The 20,741-nt window shown below is 34.4% G+C and overlaps 2 protein-coding genes across 2 annotated transcripts; one reads left to right on the top strand and one right to left on the bottom strand.

Annotated features, from left to right (window-relative positions):
* Positions 1–3,588: 3,588 nt before the first annotated feature.
* LOC127073722 (glycine-rich RNA-binding protein 2, mitochondrial) lies at positions 3,589–6,650 on the bottom strand. Its single transcript, XM_051014913.1, has 5 exons — positions 6,483–6,650; positions 5,908–6,065; positions 5,723–5,791; positions 5,453–5,559; positions 3,589–4,365 (listed from the first exon to the last, which is right to left on the bottom strand). The coding sequence occupies exons 2-5, from the start codon at positions 6,047–6,049 to the stop codon at positions 3,820–3,822; spliced, it is 864 nt and encodes a 287-aa protein (XP_050870870.1). The 5' UTR covers positions 6,050–6,065; positions 6,483–6,650; the 3' UTR covers positions 3,589–3,819.
* A 9,158-nt stretch (positions 6,651–15,808) lies between these two features.
* LOC127073721 (presenilin-like protein At2g29900) lies at positions 15,809–17,307 on the top strand. The gene has a single exon (XM_051014912.1). It carries the CDS (start codon positions 15,915–15,917, stop codon positions 17,271–17,273), a length of 1,359 nt encoding a protein of 452 aa, XP_050870869.1. The 5' UTR covers positions 15,809–15,914; the 3' UTR covers positions 17,274–17,307.
* Positions 17,308–20,741: the final 3,434 nt, after the last annotated feature.

The following is a 20,741-nucleotide window of genomic DNA, read 5'->3' as shown; positions in this document are numbered from 1 at the left end:
TTCCATCAAAACCCCAACTTTCCCAATCTCCCTAAAATCCCCAAAATCTATCAATAATCCAACAGATATCGTGAAATTGCTCGCATATTATCGTTTAATAAGGTTCAGACCCCTTACCTTTTTGGATTGAAGGAAGCTCTGAGCACTCTTTGGCCTTTTCCTCTTCCTTCTCTTTCTCTTCAGCTTTTTCCCTTCTTCTTTGACTCTCAGGCAGAATACGTGAAAAACAACTCTGAGTTCTCCCTTTTGACCTCTTATATCAATTTCCACTTTTACCCTTCCACTCTTCATATTCCATTTATTTTATTTAATTAATTATTATTAAAATAAATAACTTCTATAATAATAATAATAATAATCCAATAAATCAACTTTATTTAATTAAATTAATAAAATAATATCAACTCAATTAAATAATTCTCTTATTTTAATCGGGGTGTTACACTTCACATCCAGGTGCGTTAGTTTGTCTTCAAGATCTCCCACGATTTTCCTGAGGTGTTTGGGGTTTTTGCGTGTTGACCTGATCGAATGATGGCTGGTGTGAAGGTCCGGCGGAGGTTCCAACGGTATTTGATAGATGTGTCATCATTTGTTCCCAATATTCGGGGGGCTCTGGCCAACGGCGCTTCCGTAATGGAGTTCGGTGCCCATGTCATCATAGTTAGATCGATGCGTTTGGGTGAATTGTGGACGGTATAGTTGCCCGAATTGGGACATTGAATCGTTTTGGAAACGAAACAATGGTTCCTGGGGTGTACTATAGTTAAACAATGGTTGTATGTTTTGGTGATGAGATGTTTGAGTGGTCATTGGTGGGGGGCTACGATGAAGTGACCCATATGAATCATCTGGGATATAGACGGTTGTGGTTGAAGCATATGGTTGTTGGTGGGTAGAGTTTGATTCTTGGTTTTGTGGTTGGGTGGGTGGCATGAATGGATTGCGACGTTGGGTGTTTGGTTGTTAGGTGGATGGCATGAATGGGTTGCGAAGTTGGGTGTTTGGTTGCTGGGTGTATGTGATAAGTTGATGATCTGGGGTTGATTGTTGGGTTTGGGTGGTTTGACATTGGTGTTGGACTGGGACTTGTTGTTGGGCGTACGATGACGAAGCTAGTTGGCGTGGATCAATCAAATACTACGGCTCATACACAAATTATTGCGTTGTTACCGACCTAAACCATGTCATATATTATTGAGTTAGTCTTGCACCATGGATGACTGGTTGGTTTAAGATGTGTTATCTTTGATTCCTCCATTGACGACACATCTCTTTTGCAAAGTCTCTCCAATCGGAATAATCCCATTGGGCATCAGCTCTTTTTTTATGTCAATCTACCAAACACGTTGGAGGTTTTGGAATCTGTTGTTCATGTCGAACTGCAGTTTTACCCAGTCACTCTGGTGCATTTCCACAATAGTGAATCGGATAATTGGTATCTTTGTTGTCCAAACTGCAACATCGTCATGGTTAATCTGATGATCAAGACCCAGATATGGCCTCCAGAGAAACTGTACAACAATACGACATGATTAGATGATAAATATTTTGATAAGTATTTTTAAATTCATAATAGATTTGTCAACGCAGGCTACGCATTATCAGAACCTTCTTTCAAACACTACCGCGAAGAAATAAGATTGTCAAACACATATGCAGTATGGTGAATCGACAATATTCCATTGGAGAAGTGGATTAGGGCATACGACAACGGTCAACGTTGGGGCCACATGACAACATATCTTGTGGAATCAATGAAATATGTTTTCAAATGCATTTGTAACCTACATATAACCGCTTTGGTGCAGGCAACATATTTCGGGCTAGGGGCACTGTTTGAGACCAGACGTTCCAAATGGAGTTCAGTGTTGCAATATGGGCAGTTGTTCAGTGATGCTTCAATGAAATTCATTAGACATGAAGTTGCGAAAGCAAACACACATGTGGTCACGGTGTTTGACCGCACTAAAGGTTAGTATAGTGTTGCCGAGTCCATGGATCACAATGAGGGCATGCCGATGGGACAGTACAGAGTCGAACTAGATAGAGGTTGGTGCGACAGTGGAAATTTCCAAACCTTTCGTACGCCCTGCTCCCATGTCATTACGGCATGTTCAAAGGTTCGGAGGAATCCATCATACTTGCTATCTGACGTTTACAGAGTCATTAGCCTATCAAATATTTATAAAATTAATTTTTCCGTAGTGGCAAAAGAGGATTACTGGGCAGAATATCAAGAGGACATCGTCTGGCACAACGAAGTTATGCGAATGAAGAAAAAGGATCGCCCAAACAGCACCCGCATTCGAACCAAAATGGATACGGCGAACAAAATGGTTAGATTATGTAGTTCATGCCGTCAGTCAGGTCACAATCGTACTAACTGTCCTAGTGTTGGAACGAGCACAACCAGATAAATTCACATGTGCCTCTATTGCAATATATGAAAAACTAAATTTATTTCATATTATAAATTTGTAAGGAAATATTATTACATAAACAACAACACAAAACAATTTTAAACATGTAATGCATCATCCTATGAACGTCTTGGTCAGTCTTAATATTCATTCATTCACACACTTCTCCATTTTGGTTGAACGTGGACACAAGTCATTGGATTCTTCTAATCCTTTCACCATCCTTAATTTCTCCATCTAACCAATTGTTCAACGTCCGATTAAGACGTTCAAACGAATTTATATTCCAAAGTCGAATCTTTATCGGATACGCAACGACGAAAAATATTAAATCGGCATTTTACTTATGATTATTTAAAAAAAAAAATTCTTAAGACAATATTATATGTGAGAGACAAATATTTATTTCATTATTTATAATATTTGTAATAATATTTATATCAAATAATTTAAAATATGAAATGAATTTTTCTGAGACACAGTCTTCTAATTTTGTCGTCACTATTAATTTATATTAGTTTGAATATAAACACTCCTAGAGAAGTACATTTTAAGTATTAAATTATTAAAAAATAAAATATTATATTTGTTTGACAATTTAATTTTACAAATTTATTTTTAAAATTTATTTTTTCTTTTAAGAATTAGAAAATTATAATAGATTTTAAAGATTTTAATTTTTAAGTTTGAGAAGAGGTAAAAACAAAAAAAAAGACAACAATTTTCATTTGTAATATCATACAACTTTAAATAGTTTTTAAAACTAAGAATAATAATTTTAAAAACTAAAAATTATAATTCATTCAAACCCTTAATAATAAGGATAGAAATTAATAAGGATAGAAATTAATTACTATACACTATCAATGTAAAAAAATTTACATCGACGATTCATCACCATCATCCAACTTTATAGATTTTTAAAATAAAAATCAAACTTCTTTCAATATCCGACGTCTATGATTAATTGATGATGTAAAATTCTTGTACACCGTGAATGTATTACAATTAAATACTTATGGATATATTTGTCAAAATAAAAATATCAAGTATACTAGCATATTTGACAAGCCACCAAAAGGACTTAAAGAAGACAATTTGAACCTTAGGTGCAGCAGAAACTAGTAATTACTAGTATCACTTAAAAATAAAGGAGATAAAAAAATGCCCAAAAATGTGGAATCATTGTTGCAAACATTTCATTGATTTTTACACGCTGTTTTAAGTATCTCGATTTAGTCAAATGATAAATCACCTCAAGTTAAGCAATAAAAATGATAAGGGAAAACCTATGCTTGAGATTGATTACATTCTTCGCCATGTTTTGCTGGTCAACTATCATGCCAGAAATCGGTATCCTGCTGGAGTCTTTTGAAGTTTATGAACTAAAAATCCATCAAGCCCTTTTGGCAAAATTATCAGTGTCATCATCATTGTCATCCCTAAAATTTCCCAAATCCTCATTTACATCTCCACTGTCTTTGCTATCAAAGTGTCCACCAGCAGAGCCAGTGCCACTGCCTGCACCATCAACGTCAGCGGGAAAACTACTGCTGCCATATCCTAACCCCCCACTTCCATCATATCCACCAGCAGAGCTAGTGCCACTACCTGCACCACCAAAGTCAGCCGGAAAACCACCGCTGCCATCATTCCCATAACTCGTCCCACTTCCACTGGGAGCAGAATAGTTATTGCCAGCATCACTGCCACCATAATTCCCACCTGGCCCAGAGCTGCCTCCACCATATCCACCACCACCGTAACCTCCACCATAGCCACCACCACCACCTGCATACCCAGCTCCACCATAGCCCCCACCACCACCTGCATACCCAGCTCCACCACCATATGGTGCATTGCCATAAGAACCACCGCCACCACCATAAACACGAGGCCTTTCATTAGCATAATTTACCCTAACTCGACGACCATGAAGGTCCTGAAAGTTTAACACAGATAATGAAAAGCTAGATTATGCATGGGAGCATCTTGCAAGTCATTAAATTTGAAAAATTACAAAAACAAAAAAAAAAAAGCAGGTTAATAGGGTATTAAGTTAATAAAACTATACAATGATAAGCACCGCTAAGAAAAAATACATTTGCACACATCACCTACAATTAGCTAAAAATGTATCCACATAAAACAGAAGTTGAATTATTCTACTTAAAACGTGCCGATCATATGAAGGAAAACTAAGAAAGCTCAAGAAAATGTTGTCAGATTCTTCGGATTTTCTAGCAATCAACTATAGTTTTGAAAATAATAATAGAAAACTATGATTTTATTACTGTCATCAGGATCCACACTGATACGTAAACTGCTGGTGGTGGCACAATTAAATGACTCCACAATACAACAGTGACAGCCAACGAGACAGTGCAGACAGACACCATCCACCAAATGCCAAATAAGGCCAATAGGTTACCATGATTTTGAATTGTGCTTGCAGTCAGACATGCAATTGTCGCCACCGCAATTGCAGGTATTGCAACTGTTGCAATATGTATTGAGGTTATGATGTGACTATTCCTTAGAATCTCAAGTCTCTTATTATCCCTCCCAACTCTCACCTATCCCTCTTTACCAACGACTCAATATGATTAAATATTCCAAACCCTTGAAATTTCTTCTGGGCCTACCTATATTGTAGTAATATGAAGATTGAAAATAATCTTCGTGAGCACTATAAATAGAGCCTAACAAAGCAAGATGCATGAAGCCGCGTGATGGGGATTTTACAGTAATTAGCACAAAACTATTACTGTTGTGGTGTGATGCTGTTGAGGTGCATTACACAATGAAGTATGCAATTTGAAACCATGATCTATCATCTATACATAATAAATTAACACAGCAGTTTTAAAAGATGTTATAGGTTGGTCCACATACTTGTTACAGACCAACACTTCTTCAGAAAAAGCATGCATATTACCATAAATCGAATGGCTAAAATATTTAGCTTCAGAAAATAAACATGTTTATTTCCCAATGCTCGGACATCTAATGTTAACAGGTTGTATTACCTGACCATCCAAGGCCTGAATAGCACTAGATGCCTCCTCAACTGAATTGAATGTGATAAAGCCAAATCCTCTGGACCTACCAGTTTCACGATCCATAATCACCCTAGCTACAAAGAGTGAGACATTAAAGAGATTAGTACTACCAAGTAAAAACAATTGACAACATAAAATAACTACTACAAAAAATTTTCTTTCCTTCCTCCCTCCAAACTAGACAAAAAAACTCAAATTTTTACATGTGCCAAAAGAAATCAGAGTCAAACTGTTTACCATCCAGTACTTCGCCGTATCTTGAAAAAGCCTCCCTCAAACTTGGCTCATCAGTTGAATACGAAATACCTATGTCAAACAAAAGGAAAATACATATGTATAAAAACCATTATTATCAACTATCAACTAATTAAACAAGAATAAACATTTAAAGAACCAAACTTATTAAGGTATTTCAAACACACCCCCTATAAATAGCTTTGTGGTTGGAGCAGAACACATGCATCTTATAGCCTGGAAAGCAGATGGAGAAGGACGCAATTCTGAAATAATCTTCCTGTTTGTAGCTTGTCGTAGAATACTCCCAAGTTTGCCAAAGAAAGCCATGGTTGTGACTAGTAACCTGAAGAAAACGATAAGCATCAGTGGCTATATTCTGTACAAATTAATCAATATCCGAATCAAAAACATCACAAAACCCTAATTTCACCACAGCATCAGAAAACAATTCTTTGTCTAAGTTCAAAACACTAATTTTAAAATTAATTAAAGTCTTCTACTATGTAATCTCCTATTCACGCATAAAACGATAGAGAAATTAGATCATCGGTTATGATTATAAACAGAAAAATAAGGGCTAAACATGTGAAATCATGTTAACAGCTCAGTTAACATACGAATGAAGAATGGTGGAATTTTTTTTTCTAACAGTAGAAAATGAAACGGATTGAAAAAATGAAACAACGAAACGTAGATATGAATTAATACAGAAGAGAATGAAGAGAAGCACTGAGAAGAAAATTGCGTATTCGTAAATTACCTGCGTTCTAGCTTGAGCTTGTCTGAGTCTAAAACCCTAAGCAAGATATTTGTAATTTTTTTCTGGTTAAAGAAAGGGGTTTTTGTAGAAGTGCGAAGAAGCTTCTGAAAATGCACCCATTTTTGCTTTTAAAAAGCACGGGCCTAGGCCCTCGTTAGTGCGGAGTTGTTATTTGCACCCTCCCATGAGACTAATTTTTTCCTTCCCAAATAACAATTATCACGTAGAACACGTATATATTTTTGATGCACACGCGCAGAGAGATCTAAGATTGACAAACGTCCAAATTAGTATGTAACTTACTGGGAATGCATATTGTTCCTTTTGGGCGACAAATACTCGTCAGTCTCGTCTTCTTCAGGGATATAAATTGCCTTTTAAGCGGGGGAGGAACCCACATCATGTTTCTGAATTTTAGGGAAGCGGGATCAGGTGTTGTGTCACCCCAACTTGCCTCTTGATCCCTTTCGTGTTCAAGTTATCTACGCAACTCTAAGGATTATTTGTTCTAGGGCGCTCGGCCTTTTTCTTGGCCAAACATTCCTTCCGTTCGACTAAATATGAGTAATTTGATCATAAAAAATTCTCAAATAGGGACTGATAAGACGTCAAACTTACCTGGAAGCAACTTAAAGGTCTTCGAAGTTCAAGAGATTCAGTCTAAATATTTTTGTAGTAGGTTTTGTGGAAGATCCAACGAGGGAAAATAAGTTTCCTCTTAAAACATAATTCTTGAAGGTTAAGTGTCGAGTTACGCATTATATGCTTACTCGAATTCTTCTCCATAGATAAGGAAACGTTTAAGTTCTTGTAAGAGAGTATACTTTGTGATTGTTAACTTAACATCATCTAACAAAATGGATAGAAGGAATATTTAATCATATGTCCTACTGCAAACATAATCACTCTGTTGGACTATCATATGGGAGTTTGATCACAAAGTGAAAAGTCATAATTAGGAATGAAAATAGGGGCAACGGGTAGTCTCACATGTGTGTTTAAGTTTAACTATTGAGTGTGTTTTAAATTCCCGCATTCTTTTTTGCTTTCTCTTCAATAAACATCTTGTAATAAAATAATGTTTTCCTTCTTTCATAAATCGTGTTTGGTCTATGTGAATTGTCTGATTGCATTACTGTCTAACATTTTTTTCCTGCCCTTTAATTATGCTAAAGGGAAAGAAGTATACTCTCAGGGAGAGTATACTATATTCTCTACTCATGTTAGGGGAAGTTTAACCACTCCAAAGTTTATCTATTTGTTTTCTCTTTTACCACCTCCTTGAGATATGTGTTATCATCATAAAAAAATGGATAATATGGATCTATGTGCTTGCATATATTGTCAAGATTATCCCAGGTGGTGAAGTTTATGGATAGCAAAGTTGCAAGTCAACTAAGTAGTTGTTTAGTTTTGATGATTACAACACTTAATATCAAATGATATCTAGTGAAGTTTCTATGTGTTGAAAATAGCTCAAGCGAGCAAATATGCTCAAGATGGTTGATTGAGTTATCCTCTTGAATCAAGTTATCATGTTGAAGAGGTTCTTGGAGATCAAGTAATCTTTATGAAGTCAACACTAGGGTCAAACGATATACAAGTGAAGACTTATATTTTAAGGTTCACTATTGGTTTAACCTCTCAACTTTCAGATGATGGTAATCAACATGAAGATATCTCAAGTCTCACTAAGAAAATTCAAATTTTTTGTATGATGATAAACTCAAAGATAATTATGCCAAAACTTGAAGTCTTAAAGTTATGAAAGAGATGAAGTGTGAAAGCATGTCTAGTTGCGTTCGTCTGAGTGACCAATGGCTTGTAAAGACACAAAGGTATTTCTAGAAATACTATGGAAAAATCACACTAAAATCCTTGAAAAATGTCACATTTTATTTAAACCACCTAAAAATATTTTTGAGGCCTAGTTAACTAAATAAGGGAGTGTCTGATTGATTGGACGACTTTTTCCAATCGAGCAATCAATTAGACATAATATCTAATTGATTATTTTCACTAATTGAGTCTAAAATCGATTGGAACATATATGTTTAGATTCAAATGCACTTTTAATCCTCATATTTACGTATTTCAACTTTATAGTCCTCCTATTTCAAAATCCAATTTTTTGATCTCTCAATTTTATTTTATTTCGAGTTTATTTAGAGATGCCGGTGTGACAATGATGGTTAGAATATAAAAGTAATTTTTAATTACATGGAAATGTTGACTGAAATAATTTATTAATTAATATTTATTTTAGAGAATAAATTAATAATCAGTCATTTTAATTAAGTTTTTTTTATGAAATTAATTATTAATTTTTTATACAATGAAATTAATTAATTAAAACTTCAAAAAATAGCTATTAGACCTATTTCACAAATCATCAATCCAATATACAAAGGCCCATTGTCTTCACCTAAAGGCAAACAAAGAAGCATCATATTCACCTTCATTATCATCAAAAGCATTCATGTCCTTGTATAAACTATGGTCAATTGCAGAAGCACTTCCAACAAATTCATTTACACGGTTCTTCACTTTGCCTACTAGCTTCACCAATGTTAGATGGTCATCAACAACCGAGGATGTAGAGACGGTAGGCCAATCATCATTATATGAATCACTGGGGTTATTAACATAGCTATTATTTTCTCTTCAACACCAAGAGCATGGAACTCATTTAGAACTTTTATGTAGATGCATTAGTTGAATGGGAAATGCAGATGCTGACCTCTCAAGAACCAAACTAAAACAACTTATTTTCTCATTTAACACTTTCCTGAGTTAAACCAAAAGATTGAAAAAATGAAAACAAAACATTGATGAATAAAATAGATTATGAGAACTTTTTATGGAAATATCCCACATTTTCAAAAAAAAATCCTAAAATAATCTAGTTTTTAAATAATTTCTCATACTATCCCAATTTCAAAACAAAAACGTTAAGCTGTAGGTGTCAGATCAATTGGCGTCTACCCTTAATTTTTAAGAGGGGACGTCAATTGAATTGGGTATAACACATCGTACTGCCAATCCAATTGGCGTCCATGTGTATATACTAAGAGGAGGCGCCAATTGGTCTGACGCCTCCATGTATTGTATAATTTTTTTTGTATAAATATATGTGTTGGGTGATTCATTTTTCCATATCTCTTTTTATTATATTGCAAACATACTTTGTCTTCGTCGCTGCTACGGAAAAGTGATTTATTCGAGAGTCAAGCCCTCCGATGGAGATGATGTTTTGGAACATATGTCGTTTTGATCAACTAAAGAGAGAGTTGGTTAGATGGAAACATACCAGAAGGAAAAAAATTATAAGTATTAAGAGACTCGATGGCGTACGTGGTTGGGTGTGAGTAAAAAATGCTAAGGATGTTAGGGATATGATGTTTGGACCAGATGACATCATTTTGATTGTTGTAATCGGTTAGAAATATTGTGGTTAAGTATTTTCATTTGTTTTGATATTTGTTGTTTGTGTTGTTTATTTAGACTTGTTCGGTTTTAAGTGTGCTTAAGTTGGAGTGATGTTTGTTGTTAACCTTGTTGTAACAAAAAGTTATTAATATATCAAAATCAAAGGTTACAAAAATTGAAAGGATGTACTAAATTATGATGCAGAGGTTGCTCCTAGATTAGTTGAGATCGGTTGTTGTGATGCTAGCCGAAGAAAAAACAACTCGTAATTATATGACTTGGTACAAATCGGTTGAATTTGAGTTCCTCGCCGAGGATATGTACCTATACGATCCACGCCAGGTACACACAAGAAGGTTCAACATCTAATCCCTAACAACATTGTCAGACCGGTTACTTACAACCCCTTATCCATCAAAATTTTCTATCCACAAACCCACAAACCTACGACTCTAACATAGCAAACACCCAACCACAATACCAAAAGCATACCCCGTACAACCACCAACAAGTAGATCATCATCAAGACACCTAACATCACTATGCACCAAACGCATCACCCTACCATAGCCGCCTTAGCCAAAACATTCAGCAATCATTTAACATCAACCGTCATTCCTCCTACTACAACCAAGAAGCTCAAACATCACAAAACCAAAACATGCAACAACCATATGACTACCAAACACCACAACAATCATTTCAACATTTCCTCGATGCATCATTCACATTAATGTCGCCATTCAATCGTCCTGGTCTCCCTCCAATAACTCAAACATAGTCCAACTACTCTAACATGCGTCACAAACTTAGTTATGGTGGTAGCGCTTCATTGCATACACAGGACTACGCGGATTTGTCTGAATATCTTAGACAATCTCCTATAGGTGGTGGTGATGTTCTTGAGCCCTCAGATACTCAAACACCTGGGGGTGAATCATCAATGTGGATTAGGGCCACGTGTTCGGGTAGCTAGGGGATGTGGAACCGGATGTCGGTTAGGTCATCCCGGTCAACGACATTAGTCTTTTTGGTTAACGTATGTAAAAGCATATTAATATTAATATCAATTGGTCCGATTTCGACTTTTATCTAAAATGTACATTGTTTCAAAAAAAATTACGAAACACAATAGGTGCCAGACCAATTGCCGCCTCCTTTATAACTTAACACATAGACGCCAATTGGATTGACAGCACTGGATGCATTAGTCAATCCAATTGGCGTCACCTCTCTAAGTTAAAGAGTTGACGCCAATTCATATGACGCCACCTCTTCAAAATGGGGTACTTCGGAAAATAATCTGATAAGTGGATTATTTATAGAGTTTTTTTAAAAAAATTGGATTATTTGGGTAAAAAATTCAAATTATAATGGATAGTGAGCCTTTTGTTTTGATTTTTTTAAAATGATTTTTATAATATAACATAATTATGTAAAAAAACAAATTTATAAAAATTTATAATATTTTAAAAAATATAAATAAAATATTTATTTTTTTAAACTGAAACAAATGTCAAATAATTTTGCATGTTTTTGTCATTACAGTTTGGTGGCTATGCTGTGCATGTCACTTTGTCCCATTAATTATCATCATAGTATATTATAAAGCTTTGTGGAAGGACGTGGTTTAAAAAATCTAAATTAAACATTCCAATTAATTAATTTTTAAAATAATTCAATTAAAATATTAATTATGTATAAAAATATTAATTAATAAACTATTTTAATCGGTAGTACCACATAATTAAAAATATAGTTTTTAATTATTATTGTCAAGTGCACAAAAGTGGTAGGAGACAAAAAAAAATAAAAAAATAAATTGAGGGACAAAAAAATCGAATTTTGAAATAGGGAGATTAAAAAGTTAAATACACCTAAATAGGGGGACAAAAATACATTCAAGCCTCATTTTTATCATTGACAACGGCTAAATATCAAAACCTTCAATTTGTGACTTGAACAACCGATTAATCGATGTCAATACTTGACTGACCTAATCGATTATGACATTGATTTGACCCATGAATTGTTTCCAAATTTATACTACACCTTGACCTATAAATAAAGAGCTTATGTATCACTTTTTTACATCTAAAAAAGGAGTTTTTATCTCACTTTCTTATTCATTCTCATATCTCTCGATTTTCTCATATATATTTAACCATAGTGCTTTGAAAGTACTATTAAGTCTAAGAGAGGATCCTTATTCGACTTAATTTTAATTTACCAAAGGTGTATTAAAAAGTTATTTTATTTGCGAGTTAAACCGGTGAAAGCTCTTATTTGATTTGGGGATTGTCTTATGAAGTCTCTATTTGGTTCGTGAGGTTCACAAAGAAGAAAAAACTCTCTTTTGGTTCATGAATATCAACCATTAAAATATCTACAAGGACTCTTGAGCTCAACCCGGTTAATATCGATTTGAGATTATCTTGATTAAAATCTCACTTGGTTCATGAGTTTAACATGGTAAAAGCTTAGTTGGTTCGAGATCCGCCAAACAAAAGTCTCAACTCGGCTCGTTGTTAGCCTATGTAAAACTATGGTTTGGTTCAGAGGATGACCAACTCAAAAATCCATCTTGGTTCAAGATCATCCCGTGGAAAATATCTTTTGGTTTAGAGGATACCACTTTAAGCCTTGTTTGTTGTTTGGTTGTAAGTTAGTCTTAAAAATTCATTTCCTTGTATAAGGAGGTTCGTTGCCATATCCTTTTAAAATCTCTTAAAATTTATTGGATACTCTCAAGAATAATTCTTGGGGACAAAAGTATATGAACTTAGGTCGAGCTGTATAAGTCTCTGGTGTCTCTCTCTATCCCTTATCTCTTTACTCTATTGTCTTTCCTTTAGTTTTACACAAATTATTACTCATTTGTTTTAAAAGGTTTTCAAAGTATAGTTTTCCAAATGATTTTGTTTCCAACCAAAGTTTTTCAAATTACCACAATTTACCCCTTTTTTTATGTACAGAGTCACATGTTCAACACTCTCACCATTAACATATCACTTTTACCACCACTAACCATCCAATAATGGAAGAAGATACCATGTTTTCTATCATTAAAGTTGTCACTAAAAAGGTATCTACAACTTTAAACTTGACTAAACCCTTCAAAAGTTGATGGCCTTGATGAATTATAATGTGTTTTTTCAAACTTAATTGGTACATTATTGGCAATGACCTTTTCAACCTCGTCAGCAACACTTTTTCCTCTGGGATATTTTGATCCAACCGTCTTTGAGACCTTTATAACTATTATCTCTAAAGTAAACTCACTTACTACTTTAAAAGACTCAACCCATATTGGTTTCTACAATATCATAAAAAAACTTTATTGCTAACCACATCCGACTCTTTATAGATACCCTCATTATCCCTTACCAAAGTAGTTTTCTGCTTGAGATGACCCTTTTAACAATGTTATTATTTTGTAGGACGTAATCCACGAATGCAAAAGTTGAAGAAGAAAATAGGAGATATATCTTTCAAACTTGATTTGGAAAAGGCCTTCCAAAAGGTAAATTAGGAAATATTTAGAATTGTCCCTCAGATTTAAGATTCTCGCATATCACCAACATGTACATCATACACTCTTCCACCTCCTCATTTATGTCAATCATGTGTAATTAAAACAAAACGGAAGCCTTATAGTCTTCAGACGACCTCTTCCAAGGGGACTGGCCTTCTCCTTATATTTTTATCACTTGCATGAGAAAGCTTTCAATTTCCATATCAGATGTTGTTCAAAGTGGTTCTTATTGGAAACCTATTTGTATATTTGCCAATGGACATCAACTCTCAAATCGTTTGTTTGTTGAACATATCCTTTTGTTTTTCAAGGCCATGTAGTCCTAATTAAGGTGTATTGATAAACTTTTTATCATTTCAACTGTGCCCCATGTTTGAAGATTAACCTGTCAAGTCTCACGTTTTCTTCTTCTTTAACACCATGTGACTGCAAATCCACCAACTTACAATTGTCCCAAGCATCCATAACACCACCTCTCTAGATAAATACATGGGATTTTTGTCTTAAAAGGTGGATTAAAAAATAACAACTTCAATTTTATCATAGAGAAGTTGCAAACTAATTTGGCCTCATGGAAAAACAAACTCCTTAACAAGCCTTGAAGATTGGCTCTAACCTCCTTTGTCCTCATTTTCATCCTTTTTTACTACATGTAAAACATATGGCTCCCTTAGAGTACATGTGATACCATAAACTAGATAACATACAACTTAATATGGAAGGGATATAACAACACATGCATTAAATCAACATAATATCAAAAGATTGCGAAGCAAAATAAGGTGGACTCAAAATAATGCCAACACTTATTTTATTGACAAGCTTGTATCGTACAAGATTTAAGCATCTAAAAGGACATGGGGTAACGTCATCTCTAACATATATGTTTTTAGTTCATGCATTCTATTGCACTTTATTATTGTAGGTTTGCCCACATGGAATTCCATAATCAAAGTCAAGAATGTGCTCAAAATGGTTTTGATTGGAGGGTTAGATCAGGCTCTTCATTCTTCTAATTCAGCCACTAGACCTTCTTTAGACCCCTTGTAGCCAAAGTCTCGTATGTCGACATCCATGATCTTGCTCAAACTTCGAAGAACATTTTCTTAACAAGTTCTCCCTAACTCAATCATCTATTCACCTAACTTCCCATGTATAATGTTATAGAGGTAAACAACAAAAACCTTAGGTTAAAGAATCACACTGAAGGCTTCTTTATTTGGTTTAATCACATAAATGGAAATTACACAGCCAAAAGTCGATATTTATTGCTCTTAAACAACAAAGAAGGTGTCATAAATCATCAATTGGATCCTGGTCATTCTTGTTCTTGGATATGGAAGTTATGCCTCTTATAAAAAGTTAAATTCTTACATTGGACGTCAAAAAAAACTCGACCAGTCTTATATCACCTTTATGTCACCGTAATATGAGCACTTCGACCATGTGCATTCATTTTGATCTATAAGACAAAACTTTCCTTCGAAGCATCTAAGAGTGCAGTGACTCTAAATATCTTTCGCAAAATATTCGATTTTTAATGTTGATATCTTTATAACCCATGAGACATTATTTGACTCATAAATGTTGAACCCTCTCCACGATTTGTTACGAGAGTCAAGTGGGTCCGAAGGAATATAAGTTCTACTTGCATCGTCCATGATAACATCCTTGTTTGTCACCTCTCTAAGGCGGCCCACAACATGGAAGATTTCTTCCACTTTTGATTTAACAACTCTAGTCACATACAACATATTCGGAGACTCGACAAATGGAACTTCCTCAACCATTCTTGCATTACTATAAAGGTTGATTGCATTTCCTTGTGACCCTTACTAGAATAGACTACAAAGGTATTATTCACAACTCGTACAATTCAGGTAAAATAGGTTTTTTAGGCTATACCATGGGCTCTTCAAATATTGTCTAAGATGTAATTTATCCAAGCAACGAAGGCCTATCCACTACAAGGGATATGATGTCAACCAGTCAATCAGCTACACATACTCTTTTCATCGTATCACTTTCGTCGAGTTTTCTATTAATAAGTACCACAAATATGTTGTTCTAATTCAAGATATCAAACATATGCTAGAAGACAACACACACTTTAAAACTACTCACTCTTCGCTAAGGAAACCATGTGTTAACTTCATGGTCAAAATTGATAACTCTTTTCTAACTAGAATCTCCTTATTCACACCTCTCCTTCTCGGGACTTAACCGCATCCTTTTTTATTTTTAATAATTTAGTTTGTTTCTCACATCTTTTTTAGCCTTTTAACGCGCACACATAGTATTCTGTATACATATAATACTAAACATGGTGCAAATAGCAAACCCCATATGTAATGTTTAGGCCCGGCCCATTACCAGAGAAAGGGGTAGCAGAGGACACAAGCATCCACGATTGCCACAACAGTATCAAAACACTTTCTGCTTTCGATCTGAACTCTCCTTTTACAACCATGGCAGAAATTCGAAGACCTTCATCTTCGTCAACCGTTCTCGATACTTTAGGCGAAGAAATCGTTAGAATTATCACTCCCGTTTCAATTTGCATGTTCCTCGTTGTAATCTTAGTCTCAATTCTCAACACAGACGATTCCCCAACAATCTCCACCATAGCCAACATAGCATACGACGAAACAACATCAGATTCTTCCTGGGACAAATTCCTCGGCGCACTTCTAAACTCCTTATCCTTCGTCGTTGTTGTAACCTTCACCACTTTCTTCTTAGTCCTCCTCTTCTATTTCCGATGTATCAGGTTCTTACAACTCTACATGGCTTTCTCTTCCTTTGTCGTTTTAGCTTTCCTCGGAGGCGAAGTCTCTGTGTTTTTAATTCAACATTTCAGTACTCCAATTGACTGTATAACGTTTTCAATTGTTTTGGTTAATTTCGCTGTTGTTGGTGTTTGTGCTGTGTTTATGTCGAAAATGGCTATTTTTGTTACACAAGGTTATTTGGTTGTTATTGGAATATTGGTTGCTTATTGGTTTACTATGTTGCCTGAATGGACAACTTGGGCCATGCTTGTTGCTATGGCTTTGTATGATCTTGCTGCTGTTTTGTTGCCTGTTGGACCTTTAAGGCTTTTGGTAGAACTTGCCATTTCGAGAGATGAAGAGATTCCGGCTCTGGTTTACGAGGCTAGGCCGGTGAGTAATGATAGTGATGTTGCGGCACGGAGGAGGTTATGGAGAGAGAGGAGGATTGCGAATTCAAATCTGATAACTGAAAATGAAAATTCTGTGTTGGATGGAAGTGGACTCAACGCAGGCGCGAACGCTGTTGTTAGTTCAAATTCAAACAGAAATATCCCGAATGAAGTGAACCTGTCTCCAGAAAATGCTTCGAATTTGAATTCTAGTAGTAGCTCTTATGGGACGTGTAATTTGGTAAGGGCGGAAGAGGGGCGAGTGCAGGTTCGAGAAACTGATTCTGACCTTGCCACACCCTTGATTGGTCATGGAATGAATGTGCAGGTTCCTAGAGGAGAACATACGGCGTCGGATGAGAATTTGATGCTGGAGGGAATTGGATTGGCTTCCTCCGGTGCAATCAAATTGGGGCTCGGTGATTTTATCTTCTATAGTGTTTTGGTTGGCCGGGCTGCAATGTATGATTTTATGACAGTGTATGCATGTTATCTTGCAATTATTGCCGGTCTCGGCATAACTTTGATGCTTTTGGCTTTTTATCAGAAAGCCTTGCCTGCTCTACCTGTCTCAATAGCACTGGGTGTGTTGTTTTATTTCTTGACTAGATTTTTACTTGAAGTATTTGTAGTACAATGTTCATTGAATCTCTTAATGTTCTAAGGTTATAAATTATATTGCTTTGGCTCCGTTCTTAGCTATAAAGTACTATATTAGTACATTATTATAGCTAAAAGTCTTGGCTTAAGTTTTAATCTTTTGTTGTAAGGCTCTTTAAACCTGTAATCCTTTCTTAAACTACTAATCATGTAACGTTAACATGTTTTGCTTACAAAAGATGAATGGTATTACAGATATGGATATAAATTGCAGCTAGTCTGTGCTAGTTCTTTGTTGATATAAAAGCCATGGGATATTAGCTTGGCAGATAACAGAAGCAAAGAAGAATGAAGATAGAAATCCTTTTAGTCATAAATGTTTTGTTCTTTTTCCATTCTGAAGGGAGTATTTTTTTATTTAATTGTGGTTTGAGCATAAAATGTAGGAAGAAAGCACAGGGCGGGGTGTAATCGGGTCGGTTTTTGGTAAAAAATCATCCGAACCGCTGATATCTCATTCGGTTTGATTTGTTTTGGTTTTTAGTGTTTTCTAAAAATGGAAGCAAACCAAACTAATCAGTTTGGTTCGGTCCGGTTGATCGATTTTAATAATGTTTTTTTCAAACATTATATTCATCTATGTATTCTTTGCTATTATGGTTTTCGGTGTATATTATTCTATTATTTTTTCAAATAATATATTTCATATAATATATTTTATACTCTACTTTTCAAACAACTTACAAGTTATTCTTATTCCATTAGAAACATTGACATGGTTTTTATTGCATCATGAAATAAATTCACTATTGAATATAAAAGTTGATATATGACATGAGAAGTAGAGTTGTCAAAATGGACTATTCAACTATAAACAGGTCAGGCCTTGACGGGCCTTGGGCTCTTTAGGTCTGAGCCAAAGTCCGAATGTAATATGGGTTAGAAAATCTAAACGTACTTTTTTTTAATAAAAAATTAAAATTAAAATTCCGTAATATTTATTATAAATAAAATTAAAAATTATATCATTTTAAATAGGGGTGGCAAAACGGGCTCGGTCCGCTGGGCATGCCCGTTTTGCCCACACTTTTGTGCGGGGCGGGCCAAGGATTTAGGCCCTCACCCTCAAATGTGTCCGCCCCGTCCCGCCCCATTTTTTTCGCGGGCTTTTGTGGGCACGTGTATTTACATAAATTTTTGCATTTTTAGGCTTAAAGAGTACAGTGTCCGCGGGCTTTTCCCGCTCCGCCCTCACTTTTTAGCGGGGCGGGTCTAAGTTTTAGGCTCACATCCTCAACTATGACCGCCCCGCCCCGTTTTTTTGCAGACTTTTGCGGGACGGGCCTAAACGGGATGGGCATGCCCGTTTGCCACCCCTAATTTTAAATATAACACAATTTTAAGTACTATATTATTTTTTAGAAATACTATAATATATTTTTAAATACAAAAATAATACTCGAATATTTAATATAAGAAAAATTAATAGAATACAAAGAAAGGATGTTAATTATATTAATATATAAAATTTAAAAGAGAAAAATTGAATAGATTAAAGATAAAATTTAGTGAGGTAAGAGAAATCAATTTGTTAATTTGGAGTAAGACAATATAAATATTAATATATATTTTTCTAAATTTATAGTTATACGTGCCTAATGGATTACACACGATCTATACTGGATAGTTCTAATGGATAGCGGACTTTTTAGGTATGGGTTAAAAAACTTGAAAATATAGAATATAATTTAGGACCCGATCCCTATAATTTTCCGCACCGGACGCACCGACCCATACGGGAAAATTTTACCCTATACCCATACATTTGTCCTTATACCCTTACATTTTATAAAAAATACCAATTTTATCCTTATATATTTTTAAATAATTTATTATTTTATTATTTAAATATTTTTTAAATTTTATTTTACATACCGGAAGACTTTGTAAAAGAATTTCGGTAGTCATTTTTCACGTATTTTTTAAACTTTTGTTTATGTATCGGAAGACTTTACAAAAGAGTTCCGGTACACAAAAATTGACTACCGGAACTCTTTTACAAAGTCTTCCGGTATACAAAAAAAAAGTCATAAAATATTTGAAAAATGAGTACCGGAACTCTTTTGCAAAGTCTTCCGGTTCACAAAAATTGACTACCGGAACTCTTTTGCAAAGTCTTCCGGTACACAAAAAAATGTTAAAAAAATATTTGAAAATGACTATCGGAACTCTTTTGTAAAGTCTTTTGGTACATAAAATTTGACTACCGGAACTCTTTTGCAAAGTCTTTCGGTACAAAAAAAAATGTTAAAAAAATATTTGAAAAATGACTACCGGAACTCTTTTGCAAAGTCTTCCGGTACATAAAAATTGACTACCGGAACTCTTTTGCAAAGTTTTCCGGTACATAAAAAAATACTTGAAAAATGACTACCGGAACTCTTTTGCAAAGTCTTCCGATACACAAAAATAAAATTATAAAATATTTAAAAAATAAAATAATAAATTAATTAAAAATATATAAGAATAAAATTGATATTTTTTTATAAAATATAGGAGTGGAAGGATAAATGTAGGAGTATAAGGTAAAATTTTCCCCATACGGACTAGTCCATTTTGACAACTCTAATGAGAAGGTTAGCAATAGATTTGAAAGTTTAACACAACAATAATAACAAAAGGTTTTAATACACATAAACTAACATGTATCACGTCTTAAATACACATCAAAACTATTTTTTAACAAGATTAGAATGGATTTCGTTGAAGAATAAACACAAAAGATAAGAAAATGAAAACTAACGAAGAGAACTTCAACACGAATAAGACAATCATAATCTATAAAAATAATGATGGCGAGAGAAACAGTTGTGACAAATAGTTAGAGCAGCAGTTTGGTGGAGCAAGTTTTTATGGTTTATGGTTTATATTTTTTATGTTTAGGGTTTAGTTTTGACGACATGTATTGTTGAAAGAAAGGAACAGTAGATAAATATGAAATATGAAGAAGAGTTGAATCGATACAAAATTTAAATTTAATAATGAGTTAAGTAAAAGATTAAGTAGGTATTTATAATTATTAGTTCGGTTTATCAATTTGATTGTTCTTAAAAATTAAAATCGAGAATCGAACCAAACAATTTCAATTTTTATTAATTTGATTTAATTTTTAAATGGAACCAAAAAAATCGAATATTTTTTTATTTAATTTAATTTAAATTATCGATTTAATTGATTTTTTTTATTCACTTACACCCCATACATTTAGAGCTATAGATTGAGGTACTAAAGGTCAAATGGTTTTAAAGCTAGATTTGAACCATGACTACCTCTGGTTAATTAAATTAGAGTTTGCATTAACATATTTTTTTTCTAAAACAATGTAGAATCTATCTGCCAATGGAAATTGATCCAGTTAAGGAGTTTGTTCATATCCTGCTGTTATCAGCATTAAGACTTCATTAGTAGAAAATTTTAAGTTATGTTTGAGCCTTCCAAGTCAATAAATTTGTGTTTTGTTTCTCTTTTTGAA

The sequence above is a fragment of the Lathyrus oleraceus genome, chromosome 4 (assembly GCF_024323335.1).
Source record: "Lathyrus oleraceus cultivar Zhongwan6 chromosome 4, CAAS_Psat_ZW6_1.0, whole genome shotgun sequence".
Taxonomy (NCBI): domain Eukaryota; kingdom Viridiplantae; phylum Streptophyta; class Magnoliopsida; order Fabales; family Fabaceae; genus Lathyrus; species Lathyrus oleraceus.
The sequence above is the reverse complement of the archived record's forward strand: the minus strand, read 5'-3'. Positions and strand labels throughout refer to the sequence as shown.